Below are 24,595 nucleotides of genomic sequence, written 5' to 3'. Positions count from 1 at the left end.
AGTAAACCATGCACAACGGGATGACAGTGATACAGTGACAGTCTGATCCTCATAAGCAGGGTCTACTGACTAAAGGTTACCACATTAGAAACTGGTCATCATGCTCTACAGTTCTTTGTAGCTATTTTATAGTCTTACGTTTAGGGAGCTGGAGAGATAGTACAGCATGTAGGGTGCTTGCCTTGCAGGTGGCCAAGTGATTCCTGATTGCAGAGGCAGAAGTAAGCCCTGAGCACTGCCATATGTGGCCCAAATTCCTCCTCTTACCCTCCCCATGCATCCCACCCCCCATTGTATACCTTTGTATCCTTCTATACATCATGTGTATAGAAGGATACACTGTATGTTTGAAACAGTTTTTACTGTCCTTATTTCTTCTCATTTATAGTAATAATTTATTGAGATATTACTCTTTGCCAGTACACTGTTCTCTGCTGGGTTCTTGGTTTTGTTATTTATTTATTTGTTTGTTTGTTTATTTATTTATTTAAATGATGCCAGGGATCATAGCTAGGGCTTCACAAATGCAAGGCAAGTCAGTGTTCTGCCTCTGAATCACATCTCTGGCTAACTATTTTCTGCTTTTTCACATGCTTTAATTTCTTTATTCCTCACTACAACCTTGCGAAGTTCTCTGAGGCATAACATTGAGTAACTTGCTAGCAGAGTGTGGGTGAAGCTATGGTAGACTTACTACTTGGGAACTCATTGCATAGTGGCCTACTCACTCCATTTACTGATATCTTCCATTTCATTAGTGGGATTCCACTTCTGTTTTGATTTTTTTTGGTTTTATTTATTCTTCTGAAGTATTTTTATTGAATGAGACTTAGATGGGAGGTGTGGCAGGGGGAGAAGGAAAGGAATACATGTTTAAGGGAGAACATGAGTGTAAAAGAGCAAGTATACAAGCTAAGAGATGAGCTAGTGAGACATGTGTTCAAAGGAGAACATGGGATTTAAGAGCAGGCCTTTACTATTTTGTTGTTGGGTTGTTTGAATTTTTTTCTTATGAGTGCTCAGGGGACCATGCAGTGCTGAGGATTGAACTCAGATCTCCTATATGAAAGCATTTGCTCAGCCCTTTGAGCTACCTCTCCAGTTCCCACTACTGTTTTATAATTAACAAGCGTATTTAAAGTTAAACATAGAAAACAAGTGTATACGTTTTAATATGTATAAAAGAGGCCTAAGTACAGTGATCTAGGACCTAAGTGTGTTGTCAATTAATTTTAATATGACTTTTATTATTTAAGCTTTCAAGATTGAACAGTCTGTTCAGCACTTCCCATGGCCTTGACTATAAATGGATGGATATTATAAAGTCATGGCTCATAATTAGATTTAGTAGTGGTGTTAAAAATACTATTCTAAGCCAGATTTAGTCTACATGATGTAGTTTTGATGTGTTACTGCTTTTTAAAGTACTTGAATGTTGTTTGGAATAATTCTTAACTGTAGTTACTAAATTTTGTTTTATTGGGGAAAAATGTAGATTTTTGCTTTCAGAAAAGTAGAACTGCTATAGTATATCACATTGTAAGAATATAATAAGAACCACTATGTTTTTTACATGTTATCTTAGTCTCATTTAAATTCTAGAGAGATGATTTTAAGTGTATTATTGCAATACTTTTTAAAGAGCTGAAAATGTGGTTCTGTTTTTTGTTTTGGTCTTGATTTTTGAGTCACATCCAGTGATGCTCCTGGATCTGCATTCAGGAATCACTCCTGGTGGTGCTTGGAGGACCATTTGGGGTACTGAGGTTTGAATCTGCAAGGCAGATGCAAATGCTTTACCCGCTGTACTATCACTCCCCCCAACCCCCGAAATTTAGTTCTTTATAAATTATTTTTTTCAGTTAGGAACATGCTATTTGTTACTTTGATTTTTACATTTATCTTTGTATTTTAATTCAGACACAACTGAATTTTCTAAAGGCCAATCCAAACTTAGTTTATAAAGGACTGAAAATTCTCTAAAATTATGTGTAGTTCTCTAGAGTCACCAAGACTACTACAACTACCATCTTTTAAAAAATCTACTTTTAGGTGTAAGTTTGCTTTGAAAAGACATTTAATGGGGTTCTATTTCCCTAGAAAAGGTATAGAAAAATAAGATATACAAAACTATTACTTGCTACTGAAAAAAAAAGCCCGCTCTGATTAAAAGTTCTGAAAATATACAGAGTACTTACTATAAATTGAACTAATATGCTTCATAAGAATTTGCTGGATTTCTCTCTCTCTCTCGCTCGCTCGCTCGCTCGCTCTCTTTCTCTTTCTCTTCCTTTCCTTCTCCCTCTCTCCTTTGGGTTTTGGTTCTGGCTCTGCACTCGGTTAACACTCCTTGCAGTGCTTGGGAGACTATGGATTGACGGGGATCAAAGAGGGGCTTACTGTAAGCCTCATGCAAGGCAAGCACCTTATCTGCTGTTCATCTATCCACCCTCTCACTAAAGTTCTTCTTTAGGGTGTGCTTTGTTACAACTGACAGTAATTAATAGGGTAAATTTATGCCATTTTTGTTTCTGTTTTTTGTCTTTGTTTTGTAAGGGGCCTGCAGCAGGTATTAGGGGAAAAAGAACCATTCCCAGTGCTTCTCAGCCTGGCGTATTTATATATTTTTGTAATTTGACTAAATCTAACGGTTTGAATGTAAAATGATTATTGTTCCAGCAGAGACGGTTTATTGCTCTGGAGGGAGAATATGGATTCTGAAATGAATTAGTGCCTTTGGATGTGTCTTTGGACAGAAAGCATGTGTATCACTGTGTGCATGTTGATGCTTAATAACATCTAGCTGCTGGGGATTGATGTACTTACTGTAATAAATTTGCATATTTTGGTCTGTTCTTACTTAATCTTATACTTTTATTAGGCCCTGTGAAAAAGGGTAAAGAACAAAATACACAAAGAAGCTTTTTTCTGAGAATGAAGTGTACCCTAACTAGCCGGGGAAGAACTATGAACATAAAATCTGCAACATGGAAGGTAACTAAGAATAATTTGGTGATGTGCTAAATTTATAGATAACTTATACATCTTGACATTTATAGTATTAAGCTAGTACTAGAATTTTGAGAGAAAATTTCTAATGGTTCCTTGGCTTTTGCAGATTGAGGCATGAATTTATGTTGTATGAAACTTGACATTGTTATTATCAAGCTACTTGTCAGCCACTTAGTGTTTGGATTTTATCTATTTAATTATTTTTTTAGTGAGGCAAGGTAGTTTTTGTTGAATGAAACTTGCTTAGAAAGATGTGAGAGGAGGGGCTGGAGCGATAGCATAGCGGGTAGGGCGTTTGCCTTGCACGCGGCCGACCCGGGTTCGATTCCCAGCATCCCATATGGTCCCCTGAGCACCGCCAGGGATAATTCCTGAGTGCAGAGCCAGGAGTAACCCCTGTGCAGAGCCAGGTGTGACCCAAAAAAAAAAAAAAAAAAAGAAAGATGTGAGAGGAGAGAAAGAGGGGAAATGTGTTTAAGAGAACACAGGCAGCAAAGAAACATAGGGACAAGCATAAAGATACATGTTCAAGAATCTCTAGGCTTTCTCAGGGTTGGAATGGGCTACCTTTCCCCCACTTCTCTTACTTCCAGAAGCCTCTTAACAGATCCACAACCAGTTAAAAAACTCTTCCAGCTTTACTGTCCAGATAAAAATACTGAATGCCCTGAGCAAACACGATGACCTCTTAGTACCTGTATTGCAAACCATAATGCACAAATGGAAAAGGAGAGAGAGAAAGTGCTTCTCATAGAGTGAAGCTGGGGGTAGGAAGTGGGGTGATGGGGGATGGTGGGAAGGAAACAGGGGACATTGGTGGTAGGAAATGTACGCTGGTGGAGGGATGGGTGCTGGATCATTTTATTACCGAAATCCAATTTTGAACAGTTTTGTAATGGTCTGTCTCACGTATATTCAATTAAAAATAATTTTTTTAAAAAGTAATGTGGAGTTTATTACTCACTGGCTGAATAAATAGCATGCATAAATAAATAAAGAACTGAATACTTCTACATTAAAAAAGATACGTGTTCAAGGGGAGAACATGAGCTTGACAGGCAAATTCAGTGTTTGAATCTTAAAAGGACTTCTTTTTCTGATCACTGGTGTTCATTTATGTATTCAGTGTTGAAACATAGTCACCTGAGCAAGAAGTAGCCATCAACCAGTTAAAATAACCAGATAAATGAAAAATTCGCCTATATTTGTATGAAGGAAAATTTTTTTTTAGGTACTGTCATTTACACATTGTTAGTGATATTTCAGGAAAACCATGCTGCCAATCTATACTTACTACCAGAGTATTAGCATCCCTCTACCACTGTCTTTAGCTCCCCTCTCACTTCTGCTGTCCCACTTCGGCAAACTCAGTTCTGTAGGCATACTTTCAGAGATATTTTTTTTAATCTTTGGCAGTTTTTATTCCCTTGCTATTATAATACTCCCACCTATAAGAGATCATTTGATATTTGTCCCTCTCCTTGGACTTACTTTGCTCAATATGATACCCTCTCTTCAGATCCGTTTAAGTTGCACTGAACCGCAGTATTTCATCTTTCCTTAGAGTAGTATTCCTTGTGTATCTATACCAAGTTCCTGTTAGCATTCATCTATTTCTGGCCTCTTCATTTGTTTCCAGATCTTGAATATTATACATAGCACTAAAATTAAGGTAGGAGAAATCTTTGAAATCTTTGGTATTTAAAATCCTTTTAAAAGATTAATGATTCTGTGTACTTGGGTAAATGTGAACAAGTAGAATCACTGGGTCATGCAGAAAAAAATTTTTTTTCAGCTTCATTCAGGAAACTCAATTCTTAGTTGTTTTTAGAGTTTCTAGAAAAAAAATACTTTTTTTTTCCAGAGACAGAATCAGAAAACACTGCCAAGAATATTTTGATGTGGGTTCTGAAGGAAAATTTTTTAAAAATCTATGGTGCCCTAAGGTGGTGTCGTTGATTCTCCAAAATATGCTGAAACCGTTAATGACAGTAAATTTCCCAAAGCTTATTTGTAATGCCAAGATTCAGGTACTTGTTCTTTATACTTTATTTTTCTCCAATATTGTATATATTTAAAATAGTTTGTTTTCTTCATGCACAGGTACTTCATTGCACAGGCCATATTCATGTGTATGATTCCAACAACAACCAGTCTCAGTGTGGATATAAGAAACCACCCATGACGTGCTTGGTGCTGATTTGTGAACCCATTCCTCATCCATCAAATATTGAGATTCCTTTAGATAGTAAGACTTTTCTCAGTCGTCACAGCCTGGATATGAAATTTTCTTATTGTGATGAAAGGTAACTATATTTAAAGCACAACTTAAAAATTTAAGTTAACCCACAGCATTTTCTTTACTGTTCATTTTAGTTAAGACTACATATGTTTCCTTCTATTAAGTTAAATAAAATGTTATATCTTAAAACTCAGTAATAATAGATTACCTTTGTAGATGGCATAAACCACATTTATTGAACACTTTATGTATACAAAATGAAGTGGATTGTGTGAAGTATCATGCATTTTGGTGGTAGAGAGATCTAAGTGAACATCAAACCTGTTAACATGTTATCTTAGGGGACTAGAGAGATGGTATAGCATGTAAGGTGCTTGTCTTGCACACAGCTGACCTGGGTTCAATACCCACGATTATTCCCAAGTCCACCAGGAATGATCCCTGAGCACAGAACCAGGAGTAAGCCTTGAACACTACCAGATGTGTCCCCCTCTCCCCAAATAAAAATTATCTTAACTGCAACAATAATGGGAAAAAATTTAAAGATGAAGTATGGGGTCTGAGGGATAGTACAGTGGATACGGCACGTGCCTTGCACATGACCAACCCAAGTTCAATCCTTGGCATCCCAGGAATCACTGCCAGAAGTGATTCTTGACTGCAGTGCCAGGAGTGATCCCTGAATATAGCCAGTTGTGGCCCCAGTGCCCCCTCACCTCCCAATATTTTAGGCTAGAGAGATTGTTTAAACAGATTGCATGCATGCATTGCATGCAGAAGGCCTCAATTTTTTTCGCTGACACCCCCATGGTTCCTTGAGCACCACCAGACATGGCCCAAAAAAAACAACAGAAAACACCACGAAAACCTAAATATGAAGTCTTTTTCTTTAGTGCCCTACTACTTAAGAAGGAAAAAAAAAATGTATATTTTAAAGATGCATTATACACCAGTTGGGGACACATAGATCATCTCATGTTCTCAACATTTTCTGTTAGCATTTTTATCCTTGCCCATGATTCCCAATACCTCTTCCCAGTTTATACCTGTAACTGTTTAACTGCCAGTTTGATATTCTTTATCTGGATAGTCTTCTGTATTATAAACTAAATTTTTCTGTTTCTAAGCTGCATCACTAACTCTGCAATCAAGGAAGATTTGAACTGTCTTCAAAACTGAAGAGGCTTTATAAGAAGCTTTCCCTCTTATAGTGCCTATATGAGAAAAAGGCCTATATAGACATGCAATTCCAGCAAAATTTCTGAAAGCTTCCTTATTCAATTTTATCTACAGTCAGCTAGTCTCTAAATCTTACAGATTTTCTGTCTATATAGATTTTTTTGAACCAGTCCTTCTCCACCTTTTCATTTATGCTGTTAAATTTCTCAGTTTACTATTACCTTTTGACTTGAAGTGTTGCTATTCCTCTGTCAATAGATTTGTGCCATTGTTAACTCTCATCTAACTTTCTAAGAAAGTGGATTTTCTGATGTAAAAATAATATGTCATAGTCTTCTATTGGAAGTGCTTTATTTGATTCCCTTCATCTTCATCTTCACCCACCAAAAATCTTATGTTTTCTCTAAAAACATAAGAGGCTAGAATTTGTTATCAAAGGAACATGCACTCTTAATGACAAAAAGAAAAAAAAAAACCTATGCAGTGAAATGTAGGCATTTTCATATAGAAGACAAGGATATATGTGTTATGACCCATGCACCATAAAGCCAGAGAGCATACTTTTACACACTTTCCTTCTTTTGCTCAGAAAAGTGATGGGATTAGAATGAGAAAAAGAAAAGAATGGCATTCCTCCCATTTTCTCAGAAAACTGGCGAAATAACCAGAATATAGGAGTAAGAGAGCCAGCTTGATTTTTAATTTGATCAGAATCTGTTATTTGTTGTTGCTGGGACCCCTTTTTTCCCCCCTAGGGCCCTTTAATCTGTTACATCTAAAAATCTTACAGAATTTTTAATTTTTTATTTATATATTTTTTTCAGACAATAGAAGAGTTTATTGGAAAGTAGAAGAGAAAGGAAAGAAACAGCTCATGTGGGTAGGAACTTAGTGTAGAACTAAGTTCCTTACAGAAAATTTTTAAAGAAAATCTAACAGCAGTTTTCTTACATTCCAAATACCCTATAAATAGTATAATTACGTCCTAACTTCTATTTTGTTTATTTTTGCTTTGGGACCATACCCAACTATGCTCAGAGCTTACTCCTGACTTTGTGCTCAGGGATCATACTGGGGGTCAGCAATGTGCAAGGCAAGCACCTTAACTCCTCTACTGTCTCTCCTGCCCTAAGCCTAAATTAATCTGGACCATGACCCTATATGGGGCCTTAAACTGAAGTGGGAAGAAGGGTTATCATAAAAATTTTGGCATGGTCTCATTATCTATACTGCAAACCATAATACTTATAAGTAGAGAGTAAGAGGGAAGTTGTCTGCCATAGGGGCAGGGGAAGGGTGGGGTGGGGGCGGAGGGAGGGATTCTGGGGACATTGGTGGTGGAAAATGTACACTGGTGGAGGGATGGGTGTTCTATCATCTTATGACTGAAACTCGAACATGAAAGTTTTGTAACTGTAGCTCACGGTGATTCAATTTTTAAAATTTTTTTAAAAAGGAAAAAATTATTGGCATGGTAAAGTTTCTGAATGATTAAGAGTCAAAAATGAATTTAAAATCAGTGATGTGAGGAATCTGAGGTAATTCTGGCAGTGTTCTTTCATGTTGCATCTCAGACGAAAAGGTTGGGAGTTGAAAAAGTTTAGGAGTTCCTGATTTAGTGTACTAGTTTTACTAATTTTCACTCAAACATATTTATTTTGAACATTACTGTTTTTGTAGCATGGCGTTTTAACAGGCACTTTTATAAAACTGAAGATTAAAAAGTTGCTGCCCTTAAACTTACAACAAAGTAATGGTATGGCTTTAGATCATAGGTTTTCTGATCCATTTAAAATACTTTTTGAGGGGCTGGAGTGATAGATAGCATAGCAGGTAGGGCGTTTGCTTTGCACGCGGCCGACCTGGGTTCAAATCCCAGCATCCCATATGGTCCCCTGAACACCGCCAGGAGTAATTCCTGAGTGCAGAGCCAGGAGTAACCCCTGTGCATCGCCGGGTATGACCCAAAAAGGAAAAAAGAATAAAAAAAATACTTTTTGAGGGTCTAGAATGCATACCGAGGCCTAGAATGCATATGTTGCATGTAGGAGTCCCAGATTTGATTTCCATCACTGTGTCGTCCCCAGAAAACAGCTATGAGTGAATCCATAGCCCCAAACTGGGAGTAGTACCTGAGAAACACCAGTTGTTAAGTACCTGAGAAACACCAGTTGTTTTGTCCTGTTCCCCCCCCCCCCCAATAAATCTTACGATCATATTTTCTGAATCACCTTTGGTGGAGATGGTGGGGGGACAGCTTGGGCCGCTGATTTTGCTCAGAGCTCACTGCCAGATCTGAGCTTAGGCATCCTTCCTCTCCAGGGTTCTAAACCAGCAGCTTCATGACAAGAACCTTGCCCACTGTACTGTCTCTCTGGCCAGCTAAGCTACATAAGTACCTTAAGTTAAACTTACCTCATTCATGAATAAGTCCAACATTGTAGGAAAATAGTCTGTATTTTGACATTTTGTATTATAAACATGCCTCAACTCAGATTGAGTAACATTGCCAATGACCAAATTGATATTTTAAAAGAATATAAAGGCCTCAGTAATCTGTTTATTCTTCCTTCTTCTTCAGCTTCCACTTCTACTCTAGTCCCTCCTTCAAAATGTTTGTGGTTTGTACAGTTTCAGCATTTTCTCATCTCTGAAAATGATCTTTCTCTCAACTTTTCAGTTTATACATCTATAAGAATTTATATCTAACCTAATTGTATTTTCTGATGAATGAGAAATGTGGTTCTTCGAAATTACTTTCTCTTACATAATAACATGTAAATTAAGGTCAGGATTATTATTTGTTTGGGGTCCATACTCAGTGGTGCGCAGGGCTTATTCTCCTAACTCTACTCAGGGATGAATCCTGATGGGCTCGGGGGACCATGTAGGTTGGTGGGGATAGGTTGGCTGGGTAGACCATGTGCAAGGCAAATGCCCTGCCTGCAGTACTATTGCTCTGGCTTCCAGAATTATTTTTAAAACAAAAAAATGACTGGTTTTATTTTTTAACAGTAATTTTCTTTGCAATGCTGCCCCCTAGTGTTCATGTTTGGGAATATAGTTTGTGAAGAATTCTTTTTGATTTTGACTTGAGTAGAGATAAAAAGATAAGAAAGCAGAATGAACCCAGAGGACTTAAACGTATGGTACTACATTTAGTAACTACGAACTTTCTGAAAGTAAGATGCAAATGCAATCTAATCTAAAGTGAATGCTCTTTATTTCTATTTTGGGGCCAAAAGTGGTACTCAGGGCTTACTCCAGCCTAGTGCTCAAGGGTCACTTCTAGGAGGGATCTGGGGACCTTATGAGATGCTAGGGATCAAACTCAGATCATACCGGGGTTAAGGCATTTGCTGTGTATGTTGTTGACTCCAGTTCAGACCCCAGCACTGCATGATCATCTGAGCACTGTCAAGAGTATAACCCCAAACCACCTGAAAAATAAAATTCACTTCTCCATGGTATTAATACAGTTAGTATTTCTCAATCTTTTTCTAACTGTGGCCTCCTTCTGACTTTGTTTCTTTTCTGTGGCACCCCTATCCTACTGCTTAGTACCCTGTTCTCATAACTGTGGCCCCCTTGGAAAATTCTGGGAGTTTACAGGAGGTCATATTATGCCTCGCTTAGAAACTCTGCTAGAACATAGCCTCTTCAAACTGTGGATCATGACCTGACTTGATATGGGGTAGCATAACTAAATGTGTGTAAGTGTGTGTGTGGGGGGTAGGGTGGGGAGAGGTGGTGATGAAAATTTTGTGTTACAAATAATTTTTGATTAATTTTTTATCAGTAAATATTTGTTATATAAGTCATATTATACTTATTACCTAGAATTGCATAAAACAATATTGGGCAAAAAGGGGTTGCGAGTAGAAAAAAAAAACCTGCTCTAGAGAAGTGAAATTTACCCTAATACATTTTTTATCTATTTTTCTTTTAACATTGTAGAATTACTGAATTGATGGGATATGAGCCAGAAGAACTTCTGGGCCGCTCAATATATGAATATTACCATGCTTTGGACTCTGATCATTTAACCAAAACTCATCATGATAGTAAGTATAATAAAAGAACTACAAATTTTAATTATTTAACTTTTGCAGTCTCTTTACTGTTTGATCATATGCAACCTTTTTGTTTAAAATTAGCCAGTTTGGGGCCTGGGAAAATTGTACAGGGGTTAATTAAGGCATATATGTGACTTATATGACCCTGATTTGATCTCTGGCACCACATGGTCCACCAAGCAGAAAACTGGGATTAATCCCTAGTATTGTTAGATGTGGCCCAGGCAACCATTTTCAATAAACAAGTCTTCCTATACTAAGTATCTTGTCTTTTTTTTTGTTTGTTTGGGGACCCTATCTGGCAGTGTTCAGGTATCACTTATGGCAGGCATGGAGAACCATATGAGGTGCTGAAGGTTGAATCTAGGACTACCTTGAGCAATGCAAGCACCCTACTATAGCTCTGGACCTCTAAACTAAGTATCTTAAATTTTTTTTTTTTTTGGTTTTTTTTTGGGTCACACCTGGCGATGCACAGGGGTTACTCCTGGCTCTGCATTCAGGAATTACTCCTGGCGGTGCTCAGGGGACCATATGGGATATTGGGATTTGAACCCGGGTCGGCCGCGTGCAAGGCAAACGCCCCACCCGCTATGCTATCGCTCCAGCCCCTAGACTAAGTATCTTAATAAACCTTTTCCTAAGATATCTTGACCATTAAATCTGTATTTTGTATTTACTAAAACCAATACTGTTAAAATGGAATCATTTAATGCTATTTAAAATTTCCCTGAAATTTTAATACAAAGACTCAAAATCACAGAATGTTCCAGCATCAAAAGAGTGGTAAGGGGATAGAAGGCACTCAAAACCAAAAGCTGTTCAATTAATATGAAAATATTCAACACTATGTACTGGTGTAACAAATGAACTTATTAATATATGATTGTGACTTTTAATTTTATCCAAATATTGTTTAAAGATTCCAGAGCAAGTAAAACTCTGTAATTTTTCAGTTACCTGTGTAATCTGTATAGGTTTCCTCATATGATTGGGAATGCCTAAATATCTTCTTTATGAGCCTTGACTTTTATGTTGTGGGCTGGTAAACTGCTGGAACAGTTTTGTCTCTCCCTTATCCCAAAGTCCCCCTGAACATAGTTTTACAGGCCCAAAACAAAGTAAGTTTTCAGGACTTAGAGACTTAAATATGACACAGCTGTTTGAACCATCTTTGGTTCTCTGGAAACGGTAGCAGGAATTTTTACAAAATAGATAGTAGGGGCAATTGTGAGTACAGGTAGGATGCTTACCTTGCGTGTGGCTGACCTAGTTTTGATCCCTGGCACCCCATATGTTTCCCTGAGACCCACCAGGAGTGATTTCTGAGTGCCAGAAATTTCTTAGAGCCAGAAATAAGCTCTAAGCACTGTTGGGTGTGGCCCCAAAAACAAAACAAAACAAAAAATAAAGAGAGAAAAAGAAGAAGAAAGAAAATGATAGTAGTGTCTCTTTCGTGGATCAATATTGGATTTTTGTAGTCAAGATTATTCATTTTACTACAATCATTGTTGATACTTTGAAGATATTTAGAGAAACTTTAGTCACTTCTATACCTCAATCCCAGCTTTCTTCTCATTTAAAATAAAGATTGGGAGCTGGTGAGTTAATACATGGGATATGTTGCTTGCCTTGTATATGGCTGACCCTGGTTCAATTTCAGGCACTACATATGGCCCTGAATATGAATGAGCATTGCTGGATATGGCCCCCAACTCATAAAAAAATTAAAGTGAAGGTCGGTAGAAAAGAAGTTTATTTGGAAGATTAGAAAAATGCATTTTTTGCTCTTGGTGCTTTCATTGTAATTGCATCTATTAAAATCAGATTATTTTCTCTGCATAATTCTTTTTCCTTTTCACTTGCAGTGTTTACTAAAGGACAAGTCACCACAGGACAGTACAGGATGCTTGCAAAAAGAGGTGGTTATGTATGGGTTGAAACTCAAGCAACTGTCATATATAACACCAAGAATTCTCAACCACAATGCATTGTATGTGTAAATTATGTTGTGAGGTAAGCTTGGAAAATTGGTATTTGGGAGTAACAAGTAACTTCTTTTTAGATCCTGTTCTTCTGTATAAAGGTGCATTTTATTTTCCTTTCACATTGCTATGATTTTTGATTTGGGTTTTCAATCCACCTATTGCACAGTAATTATCTATCTATCTATCTATCTACCTATCTATCTACCTATCTATCTATCTATCTACCTATCTATCTATCTATCTATCTATCTATCTATCTATCTATCTATCTATCTATCTATCTATCTGTCTGTCTGTCTATCTAGTCTGGAGCGACAGCACAGAGGGTATGGCATTTGCCTTGCACGCAGCCGACCCAGGTTCCTCTGTCCCTCTTGGAGAGCCCGGCAAGCTACCGAGAGTATCCCGTCTGCTCAACAGAGCCTGGCAAGCCACGCATGGTGTAATCAATATGCCAAAAACAGTAACAAGTCTCACAATGGAGACGTTTCTGGTGCCTTCTCAAGCAAAATCAATGAACAACCGGACGACAGTGCTATCTATCTGTCTATCCCTATGTATCCCATCCTTTCACTTTACTGAAAAAAAAAATGAATACCTTGAAAAAAAACAGCATGTCATAGTTTGTCCTAGTTATGCAGTTAAAGTCATTTACTAATTATAGGGAACTATGGTGTTTGTAGGTCTTGAATTCTGGCCTTTCCATTAGGTTTGTGTCCTAGCTCTGTCACATAATAGTACCCTAACCTTGGGGAAATTTCTGTTTCTCTTGAATTTCATCTGTGTCTGATAGATGATTATACTTTAAATGCTTAAGAGAGTTTAAGTGAAATTCTATGGGAGATTATTACTGTCAAAACGTATAATGTGACACAGGCCTTGAATATTCATGAACTCTTTTCTTAGTTGATTGACCTGTGGAAATTAGGATATCTTAAACTAATTTTTCATTTGACGTATTTCAAATAGGCTTTTGCTTTCTCTCTTTCCCTTTCCTCTCTCTTTCCCTCTGTTTCCCTCTGTCCCTCTCCTCCCTCTCCTCCCTCTCCTCACGTTCTCCTTCCTCTCCCCCCCCCCCCCCGCCATCCCCAGTGATATTCAAGATATACTCCTCTGTGCTCACTCCTGTTGGGAGTCAGAGTGATCATCTGGGGTGCTGGGGATTGAACCCAGGCTAGCCAAATGTAAGGCAAGGACCTTACCCATTATACTATTGTTCTGGCCCCTAATCATTTTTTGTTTGTTTGGGGCCATACTCAGTGGTGTTCAGGGGTTACTCCTGGCTTTGCACTCAGGAATTACTCCTGGTGGTGCTCAGGGGGCCATAATGGGATGCCAGGGATTGAACCCTGGTCGACCCTGTGCAAGGTAAATGCCTTAATCTATGTACTATTGCTCCACATTCATCATCTCATTTTCTTGAGAATTGTTTATAAAATCTCTTTGTTAGACCTAACATAAACCTTTCTTTTTAATGAAATATTTTATTTTTAAAATAAAATAAAAAAAGATAGACATACACATAAGTTTTTTTTTTCTCTTCATTTCTTGGCATTTTTATTCCTCTCATGTCCCATTGATGCAAGTCCTATTTTTGATATATAAGGGTGATCCCTCTTAGATTTTCGGTCATTTGCTTTTATTTTGACACCATTAAAAAAAATGTTAATATTTTAGTATAAATGCCAAAGATTTCTTTTGTGACATTACCATGATGTAAGAGTCACCAACATGGAATATACTTCTTTCCCCCATCTCAGTCTGCCTAACAAATCCTACTTGAGCCGGTGTCTCAGCTTATTGGCCTCTCTGTGGAGCAACTTTTAGAAGTTATCAGTGTTTAATCAGTGTCTACTTTCATATTGAATCAATGTCTACTTTCATACTGAAGTATAAACTGTTTTAGAGCAAGAGTTGTGCATTTCAACTTTTGTATTCCCAGCTCATTTCACATAGCATAGACATTTATTTATTTTTAATTTGGTGACTATGCTCAGCTGTACTCAGTACTTACTCCTGGCTCTACTCGGTGATCACTTCTGGCAGGCTTAGGGGACCTCATGGGGTGGCAGGAATTGAACCTGAGTAAACCATTTTCAAAGCAAGTACCTTTCTGGCTCTCCTGTTTCTCTACCCTCAAACACTTAATATTAAAAGAGTAGTAAAAATTCACATTTAGTAGAACCATGAAAGTGCTACTGTTGTTTATCATCCCTTTCCACCTCTAGCCTACATGCTACTACCCTATTATTTTCTTTTCTTTCTTTCTTTCTTTTTTTTTTTTTTTTTTTGCTTTTTGGATCACACCCGGCAATGCACAGGGGACCATATGGGATGCTGGGATTTGAACCCGAGTTGGCCGCGTGCAAGGCAAACGCCCTACCCGCTGTGCTATCGCTCCAGCCCCTCTACCCTATTATTTTCTTGATGCTAAAGAAAATATGACATCCCTCTTTAAAAGTGTCTTTAAATAAATCTGGCCGTATTTATTAGTGGCAAAGAGTTCTGTGCAAATTTTACTGTGAATCAGCGCACAACTTGTGAAGATCTTTTATTGGCCCAATTATTGCATTTTACCATCACTTTTTCCAAAGGGATTTTTTTGTTTTCAGACTTTTGAATTCTGAAAATTCTTAATAAATTTACTCAAATATTTGAATCATTTTAGACTACATTTTAGTGGGTTTTGGACCATACCTGGCAGTACTGAGGGTCTGCTTTTGACTTTGTACTCAGGGTTCGCTCCTGGAATTGCTTGGGACCATACAGTACTGGGGATCAAACTCTGACCTCCAAGATGCAAAAACATTATCAACCTGATGATTGATTTCTGTAGCCCCAATTAATCTTTATTTCATATTAGTGGTTCTTAATGTAGGATAGGACCAAGTATGTATGAGATTTTAAAGTATTCAGAAATTTTATTCTGTTACATAGAAGCAGAGCTTTTTAAAAGACCAGGGTATTTCAGAGTTCCTTACACTTAATGTGTCAAGTGCTCATTTAAGAACTACTTCTCTCTTTTTTAACAGTGGTATTATTCAGCACGACTTGATTTTCTCCCTTCAACAAACAGAATGTATCCTCAAACCAGTTGAATCTTCAGATATGAAAATAACTCAGCTATTCACCAAAGTTGAATCCGAAGACACAAGTAGCCTCTTTGACAAACTTAAGAAGGAACCTGATGCTTTAACTTTGCTGGCACCTGCTGCTGGAGACACAATCATATCTTTAGATTTTGGCAGCAATGGTAGATATTTAGTTACTTTATTAATTTTTTAAAACTGTGTACAACTATAAGCGTGGTTCAGTTTTTTTTTAAGTCATTTACAAATCATTATTTACAGTACTGTTAATAAGCAAGTTTGAGGTGAGGCATAATAATGTCTCAGTCTACACCAGCCACCAGAGCATGAGCATCCCTTCCAATATTTCCAGAACCCCTACCCCCCACCCCCCACCTGCTACAAGTCTGTTTAACTGCGCTTTAGTCTGATTTGGTGGTGGTGGGTGGGGGTAAGTAATTATTTGGATATTGTTTTCTTTCATATTTTGTTTTTTATACAATTCTTGAAAATATTTGGTTGAAAATATTTGGCTAATTATTTTGCTAAGTATTTCTCAACATTCTTAATTTCTATTTTCAACACTTTGTTGAAAATTGTGCTTTGAAATATCTTTTTTTTGGGAGGGTCACACCTGGCGATGCACAGGGATTACTCCTGGCTCTGCACTCAGGAATTACTCCTGGCGGTGCTCAGGGGACCATATGGGATGCTGGGAATCGAACCCGGGTCGGCCGCGTGCAAGGCAAATGTCCTACCTGCTGTGCTATTGCTCCAGCCCCTTGAAATATCTTTATAGATACCTTTTTTCAACCCTGTTCTGTATTTCACTGTCATATTTTCTCTAGGAGTTTTTAATTAAATCAGGTACAGTTACATTAAGAGTGAAGTAAGCAGTCATACATGATATTAAACATTAAATATTAGGGACCAGATGGACCAGAGCCTTAGTACAGCAGGTAGGGAGGGGGGTTTGCCTTGCACACAGCTGACCTGGATTTGACCCTAGCATTGTAGTTGATTTTCGCACCACCAGGAGTCTTTGCTTGGGATCATAACTCCTGAACATTGCTGGTATAGCTCAAAATCCCCTCCCTCCCTCAGGGGAAAAAAATCAGGGCCACAGAGATAGTACATGGGTTAGGTACATGGCCTTGCATGCAGCTGACCACAGTTTGATCCTTGGCTTCATCTGTAGTCCTCAGAACACTACCAGGAGTAGCACCTGAACATTGCTGGGTGTGGTCTCTGAACAAAAAAAACGAATGGATTTGCACCATATAGATGAATAGAGTTATTAATGGGCTGGAAAGATAACTGTGACTTAAGGTTATACCATAATATATATGTTCTGATTAAAGAAATTTGGAAACCTTTTATAAAAGTTTTTATATGTTAAAATACAGATATTCTTTAAATTGACCATTTTCCCCCTGCAGATACAGACACTGATGACCAACAACTGGAAGAAGCTCCATTGTATAATGATGTAATGCTCCCTTCATCAAGTGAAAAATTACAGAATATTAATTTGGCACTGTCTCCATTACCTGCTTCCGAAACTCCAAAGCCTCTTCGAAGTAATGCTGACCCTGCACTCAACCAGGAAGTTGCATTAAAATTAGAACCAAATACTGAGTCCCTAGAACTATCCTTTACAATGCCCCAGATTCAAGATCAGCCAGTCAGTCCTTCTGATGGAAGCACTAGACAAAGTTCACCTGAGGTAGGTTTCATGGTAAGATAAATAATATTTAAGATATCCATGTTCAGAAATGCGTGTATAAATTTTACTCAGAATTTTAATTTGAACCACATGTCACATAGATCACAAAGTAAAACTTAGAACACTTGACTAGGTATTTCTATAAACACAACAAAAATAAATAGTTTAGACATTCACAGAAAAATACTATGTCTTCCTAATGTAGCTCTAAGATTAAATCCTATTGTGTTAGATAATAGTTCATCAGCAAAGAATAATCATGTAAATTCTTACCCTAATATAGGTTGGTTTCCTTCAATTTTGAAATTCTGTGCAGATTTAATATGAAAATAGGATGCTTCATGCAGAAAATAATTGTTTAAATTCTAATTCTTTGTTGATGCTAATTACCCTACAAACATAGGATGGGTTGGAAGGGGGACACAACTGGTGTTGCCTAGAAGCTACTCTTGACATGGTGCTCAAGGATTGTTCCTGGTGGTTCTTGGAAGACCATGCAGTGCTGGATATTCAACCAGAGCGTCTAGATCTAAATGTTCACCCTAGCCTTTTGAGCTATCTCCCTGGCTCCACAAATAGTTATTTTTTTGTTTCTTTTGGTTTGGGGGCCACACTCAGTAGTTCTCAGGCTGATTTCAAGCTCTGTATGCAGGGTTCATCTCTAGCAGTGCTGGGGGCGGGCTTACACAGTCCCCTGTACTGTCTCTCCAGCCATACAAACAAAATCTTTTAGACTAGACTGTATCAAGATTATATCACATTGATGTTCATTTTCTTTTTCTTCCTTTTGTTTTTGTGCCATACCTGGCTATGTTCAGGGTTTATGCCTGGCTTTGTTCTCAGAGATCACTCCTGTTGGTCTCAGGGGACTCTTAAGGGGTGATAGGGATTGAATCCAGGTCAGCCGAATGCAAGGCAAACACCCCTACCTGCTGTAACTAAGTTTACCCACTCCAGCCCAAAGTGATCAATTTCTAAATATAAAATAACTTCAGAATTTCTTAGAATGTTTAGAAATTTGTTTCGGAGTAAGACAACTTAGACTTGAACAGTATAGTGTGACAAGCCTTAAAAGAATAAATAATATTTTTTATTTATTGATTCAGAGTGGCAAACTAAGAGTAGATTTGATATCTCAGTGTGGAGAATGTATCTTACATGGTAGCCACTCAGTTTACAACCACAAAAATATTAAATGAGCAAAGTAGAAGTTTGTGCTTAGATTGCATAGCTATGGTTTCTTAGTAGACTACCCAGAATTTCTAAATTATAAATCCATCAGGCTAATGTAAGTAAAAACTTAAAGTATCTGAATTGAAGTGTAAGTTTTAGTCTCTAAAATTAGATGAGTGTGTCTTTTAATTTTACAAATGCTGCTATATAATCTAGTTAGGATATAGATTTATTATCAAAGTCATATACAAGTATAAGATTGAAAATGTCACTTCTAATGAGTTAAATAAAAATTGTTTAAAAAAATTGGCCTTTGTTCTGTATTTCCCTAAGAACTTATTTAACAATTCTGACTACTAGTGGAAAATGTGAAGATTCCTTTAATTCCTTTAAAGGTAGACATTTACTTTCTTTTGTAGCCTACCAGTCCCAGCGGTTACTGTTTTGATGTGGATAGTGATATGGTCAATGAATTCAAGTTGGAATTGGTGGAGAAACTTTTTGCTGAAGACACAGAAGCAAAGAATCCATTTTCCACTCAGGTATAGACTTATTCCATATTAAATTTTATTGCTTTTTACACTAAAATAACTGGACTTTGTGGCCATTATAAACTTTTTTTTTTTTTAATTTAAGGATACTGATTTAGACTTGGAGATGTTAGCTCCCTATATCCCTATGGATGATGACTTCCAGTTACGTTCCTTCGATCAGCTGTCACCATTGGAAAGCAGTTCTTCAAGCCCTCAAAGTGCAAGCACAATTACAGTATTCCAACCACCAACACCATTGCAAGAATCTACTATTACCACTACCACTGCCACCAGTGATGAGTTAAAAGCAGTGACAAAAGATGGTATGGAAGACATTAAAGTATTGATTGCATCTCCATCTCCTACCCACATATCTAAAGAAACTACAAGTGCCACAATATCACCATATAGTGATACTCGAAGTCGAACAGCTTCACCAAACAGAGCAGGAAATGGAGTCATAGAACAGACAGAAAAATCTCATCCAAGAAGCCCTAATGTGTTATCTGTCACTTTGAGTCAAAGGTATTTATGTGTAACATTAAGGCTATATAATGTTGAGAAAATATGTGTGATGATAAATATGTTGATATTTATATATAAGCCTTTTTAAATTCTACATATAATTACATCACATGTGTCCTTAATTTTCATTTTGCGTATATAGGACATTTTATGGCTACTCAGAGTGTTTTTTTTTTTTTTTTTTAAATTGGGAGTGAATCTAAGCATGATTCATGCAATAGCTTCTATATGGTGCAAGTTTTGATAAACATCTGTTGATTAATTTTGTTTTGCTTTGGTTTGGAGCCACACTCTGTGGTGCTCAGGGCTTAACACTTGGCTCTATGTTCGGGACACCATATGGGGTGTTGGGGATTAAGCCCACATGCAAAGTAAGTGCCTTACTTGCTGTACTATCCCCAGCCCCACCATCTAATTCTTAAGTTATTATTTTTCTGTATAATTTATTTATAATGGTATTGGGCATGTTTTAAATTTGAGGCTATAATTAGAAAATATTTTTGCTAATCAGTGGAATCATATATGGAAGAGAGAAATTATTCCATCTGTTCTATGCCATTAATGAAAGGAAAAAGCACTGCAAAGCCAGAGTTTGATCTCTTTTTCTTCTTGCCCTGTGTCACTACTTTACCAAAGTTCTGGGAGAGGTCATTTTCTAGAGTTAAGGGAAAAAATCCTAGAGCTCTGGAGTAACACAGAAGTACTTTTCATTACTTTACACTGATTTTACCAACTAATTTTCGACTCTGAGCTCCTTTAGAGAAGTAGACTGCTTTAGACATGTTACTTTTAACACATAATTCAGTTAATTAGCTTCTTCATGTACAATAGTATGTTTAGTGTTGAAAAATGGCATTATAGATTTTGTTTCAAAAGGTTAGTTGGGTATTTTTTAAAGTAGCAATAATATGAACGATATTTTTATTAAGCCTTTTTTTTCCCCCACAGAAACCCTGTTCCTGAGGAAGAAGTAAATCCAAAGATAATAGCTTTGCAAAATGCTCAGAGAAAGCGAAAAATAGAACATGATGGTTCACTTTCTCAAGCAATAGGAATTGTAAGTCTGAAAGTATGTTTATTTTTCTAACCTAGTGTGCTATTTTTGATTGAGGGTTTTGTGTGTGTGTTTGTTTGTGTATACATATATAAGATTAATTTTCAAAAATTAAACACTAGGGTTTTTAAGAACTTTATGTAAAAATTGTTCTATTTTAATTTAGTTTTTGTGGGTTTGGGGCCACACTCGGCAATGCATTGGGCTTACTCCTGGCTCTGCACTCAGGGATCACTCCTGGCAGTGCTCGGGGGACCATATTGGGATAAACCAGGGAATAAACCTGTGTTGGCTTCATGTAAGGCAAGCACCCTACCCACTGTCCTACCTCCTGGCTTCTTTATTTATTTTTATCTGGTTTGGGGTCACACTCAGTGGTGCTCAGGACTTACTTCTGGCTCTGAGCTCAGGAATCATTTTTGGTGAGACTCATGGAGCCATAATTTTTTTTTAAGTATTTGGTTTTTTTTTTATATATATATAAAAAGTTAAGCTCTTGGGACTGGAGAGATAGTTTTATCCCCAGCATCCCGTATGTTCTCCTGAAGTATAGTCAGGAGCAATTCCTGAATACAGAGCCGGGAGTGACCCCTCAGCATGACCCCAAAACAATAACAAAAATAATAATAAAAATATTAAATTCTCCTCTAAATATACCCCTAATTTCACCACTAATCTCATTCTCCCCCCACCCCTTTACTTTCTATTATTGACATACTACTATGTTTTATTGGTGATTTAATACTGGTAAAATTATACTATATTTTTAGAACAATTTAGCTAGACAAATGACTTTAATGGAATATTACTAGACGTAAAAACTTAAAATTTTTAATTTAGAGCAGAATTTGATTTGGGAAACCTGCCTACATATTACCAAACTTAGGCTGATTTTTAGTGTTCAGTGTTTGTGAAGTTTTATATGGTAAACTAACCTTACTGTTTTTAGGGAACATTAATACAACAACCCGATAACCGCACAACTACTACATCGCTCTCCTGGAAACGAGTTAAGGGATGCAAAACCAGTGAACAAAATGGAACGGAGCAGAAGACAATTATTTTAATACCCTCTGGTTGGTTGATTATTTTTGCCCTTAACCATCACACAACAATTAAAATACATCATACTTTAACATTCAAGTGAGAGAGTGGCTTTAACTCCTTTGCAAGATTAAAAAGTGAAGTAGCAGGGATCAGGAATATGGTTGAGGGAGAGCACATGTGTGAGGTACTGGGTCTAATCTCCAGCATCACACATACGCCATAAAAGCTTTTTATCTTATGGCTATGCTATAGCTATTTCAAGGTGGAATTTGTTAAGTAGCACACTCAGTGGTGCTCTGGAGACTATGTGGTACTGGGAATAGAACTCGGGTCCATTGCATGTAAAGCATGCACGTCAAGGTGGAACATACATATTTTAGCAGCAGTTATCTTTGGCATATATTTTGTGCTAACAATATGAAAGCTGAAGCTTAATAATTTTTTTGCCCTTTCTAAATTTATGTATCACTCATTGTGCCTTCATTATATTTTCTAAATACTTTTTCATCATAAGCAGTGCTTTTTGCATTTACTTTTTCCCATACCTGTGAGTTTGCCCCAAAAACTTGTAAACTGTTTCAGAACTTTTTCTTCAAAAAATAATTTTTACCATATTTTCCCTAGAGTGTGTGTTTAGTAATATTTATTGATTATACATGTGGTTTGCACTGCAGGTATGATTATCAGTAAATATTTGATTTGTATACTTCTTTTTATGGGCTGGAGCGATAGCACAGCGGTAGGGCATTTGCCTTTCATGTGGCCGACCCGTGCTCAATTCCTTCGCCCCTCTCGGAGAGCCCAGCAAGCTACCGAGAGTATCGAGCCCACAGGGCAGAGCCTGGCAAGCTACCTGTGGCGTATTGGATGTGCCAAACATAGTAACAAATAAGTCTCACAATCGAGAGACGTTACTGGTGCCCGCTCCAACAAATCGATGAGCAACGGGGTGACAGTGACTTATTTTTATACTTAGAGTTGTGTATTTGATATGCCAAAAACAGTAACAAGTCTCACAATGGAGATGTTAATGGTGCCCGCTCGAGCAAATCAATGAACAGCCAGATGGCAGTGCTACAATGCTTCAGAGTTATGTAAAAGTGTCTCAGGCAGAAAGGGATCACAAAAAGAAAAGTTACAGAAATCCTGAACTAGAAAATAGATACTTACTCAATTTTCTCTTTCAGATTTAGCATGTCGATTGCTGGGGCAATCAATGGATGAGAGTGGATTACCACAACTGACGAGTTATGATTGTGAAGTTAATGCTCCTATACAAGGCAGCAGAAACCTACTGCAGGGTGAAGAATTACTCAGAGCTTTGGATCAAGTTAACTGAGCTTTTTTTTTTTTTTCTTTCATGATTTCATTCCTTCTTTTGGACACTGGTGGCTCATTACCTAAAGCAGTCTATTTATATTTTCTATATCTAATTTTAGAAGCCTGGCTACAATACTGCACAAACTTGGTTAGTTCAGTTTTGATTCCTTTCTGCTTAATTTACATTAATGCTCCTTCTTAGTATGTTCTTTAATGCCAGATCACAGACCACACATTTTCACTATTCTTTAGTATTTAAACTGTTGCATTACAGTAGCATTCGTTTATAAAAATGCACCTTTTTATTTATTTATTTTGGGCTAGGGAATTTGTCCCTTATCGATTTATTTTTAATAAGATGCCAGTATAATTTTTTAATAAGGCAGTAACCTTTCATCATGATCAGCTTGGAAAATTTTTACTCAGTTTTTTTCATATTTTACATAACAATGATTTGTCAGCAGTACATGGTAGCCACAATTGCACAATATATTTTCTTAAAAAGATACCAGCAGTTAATCATGCAATATATTCTGCATTTATAAAACTAGTTTTTAAGAAGTTTTTTTTTCCCCTTTGGCCTATGAAAATGTTAAACCTGGAACATGCCATTGTTAATCATATAATGATGATTCTTAAATACTTATACGGTTTATTATTTAAATGGGTAAAGCCATTTACATGATATAGAAAGATATACATATATTTGGGAGGTATGTAGCATTTATTTGAATAAAAATTCTCAACTCAGAAAAGATCTGATGTTTCTGTAGTCACACTGCCAACTCAAAGGAAAAAACAATACCCTATCTGTAGTTGTGGATGTTTATGCTAATATTGTATAATTGATATTAAACCTAATGTTCTACCCACCCTGTTGGTATAAATATATTTTGAGCAGATTGTAAACACACACAAAAAATCATGTTTTGTTAGCAAAATTACCTAGTATGTTAATTTGCTCAAAATTTGATGTTTGGTCTTATGCACTTTGTTGTTATTAACATCCTTCTGTTTTCATATAGATTTCAATAAATGAGTAATTTTAGAAGCATTATTTTAGAAATACATAGCTGTCACAGTAAACATCTTGTTTTTCTCTGTGCATTGTACAAATTTTTTATTCCTTTTGCTCTTTGTGGTTGGATCTAACACTAACTGTATTGTTTTGTTATATCAAATAAACATCTTAGTGGACCAGGTCCCCTTTGATCACCTTACAGTATTTGCTTCCGTACTTCCAGCTCATAAAATTGTTTATCAGCAGTTAAAGTATGTTATGGAAATTATATTGGTATTGATTAGTTCTACATTTATATTATTGCCTCACCTTTACTGTATACTGTGTCTGTAAATGTAATAACATCACAAAGTCCCAATGTAAAAAGTATGCTTTTAGAGAAGAAACTTGTCATTTATAAACTTATTAATCTATTAAAGTAAAAAAGATTTATAATGTTTTAATGAGTAAGATGAGTGAAGCAAATTCTGAACATTACAATTACAGTATGTAATTGTCTGAAATTCTGCTAAAGCTTTTTAACTTAACTCCTTTTCATGAATGAAGAAATTAGATCTCAAATTACTTAAATGTAACTGATGAACTCTAAGGGTCACAAATGACAGACCAAACATTAGATCTTCTGCGGCTG

At 36.8% G+C, this 24,595-nt stretch overlaps 1 protein-coding gene across 2 annotated transcripts in view; it reads left to right on the top strand.

The window, feature by feature from the left end:
* The window catches only part of HIF1A (hypoxia inducible factor 1 subunit alpha), a 49,523-nt gene extending 25,378 nt beyond the window's left edge, over positions 1-24,145 (top strand). The window contains exons 5-15 of one of the 2 annotated variants that reach the window (XM_055131623.1): positions 2,882-2,994; positions 5,116-5,318; positions 10,391-10,497; positions 12,378-12,525; positions 15,530-15,750; positions 17,005-17,291; positions 18,884-19,006; positions 19,101-19,522; positions 20,471-20,591; positions 21,526-21,652; positions 22,811-24,145. In XM_055131623.1, the coding sequence (XP_054987598.1) occupies positions 2,882-2,994; positions 5,116-5,318; positions 10,391-10,497; positions 12,378-12,525; positions 15,530-15,750; positions 17,005-17,291; positions 18,884-19,006; positions 19,101-19,522; positions 20,471-20,591; positions 21,526-21,652; positions 22,811-22,962 (2,024 nt within the window). In that variant the 3' untranslated portion in view covers positions 22,963-24,145. The remainder of the gene's footprint in view (positions 1-2,881; positions 2,995-5,115; positions 5,319-10,390; positions 10,498-12,377; positions 12,526-15,529; positions 15,751-17,004; positions 17,292-18,883; positions 19,007-19,100; positions 19,523-20,470; positions 20,592-21,525; positions 21,653-22,810) is intronic. The other variant, XM_004612374.2, reaches the window with a different exon arrangement.
* The last annotated feature ends 450 nt before the right edge of the window (positions 24,146-24,595 follow it).

Source organism: Sorex araneus, chromosome 3, assembly GCF_027595985.1.
Source record: "Sorex araneus isolate mSorAra2 chromosome 3, mSorAra2.pri, whole genome shotgun sequence".
NCBI classification, from domain to species: Eukaryota; Metazoa; Chordata; class Mammalia; order Eulipotyphla; family Soricidae; genus Sorex; species Sorex araneus.
This window is presented reverse-complemented; position numbering and strand designations above follow the sequence as displayed.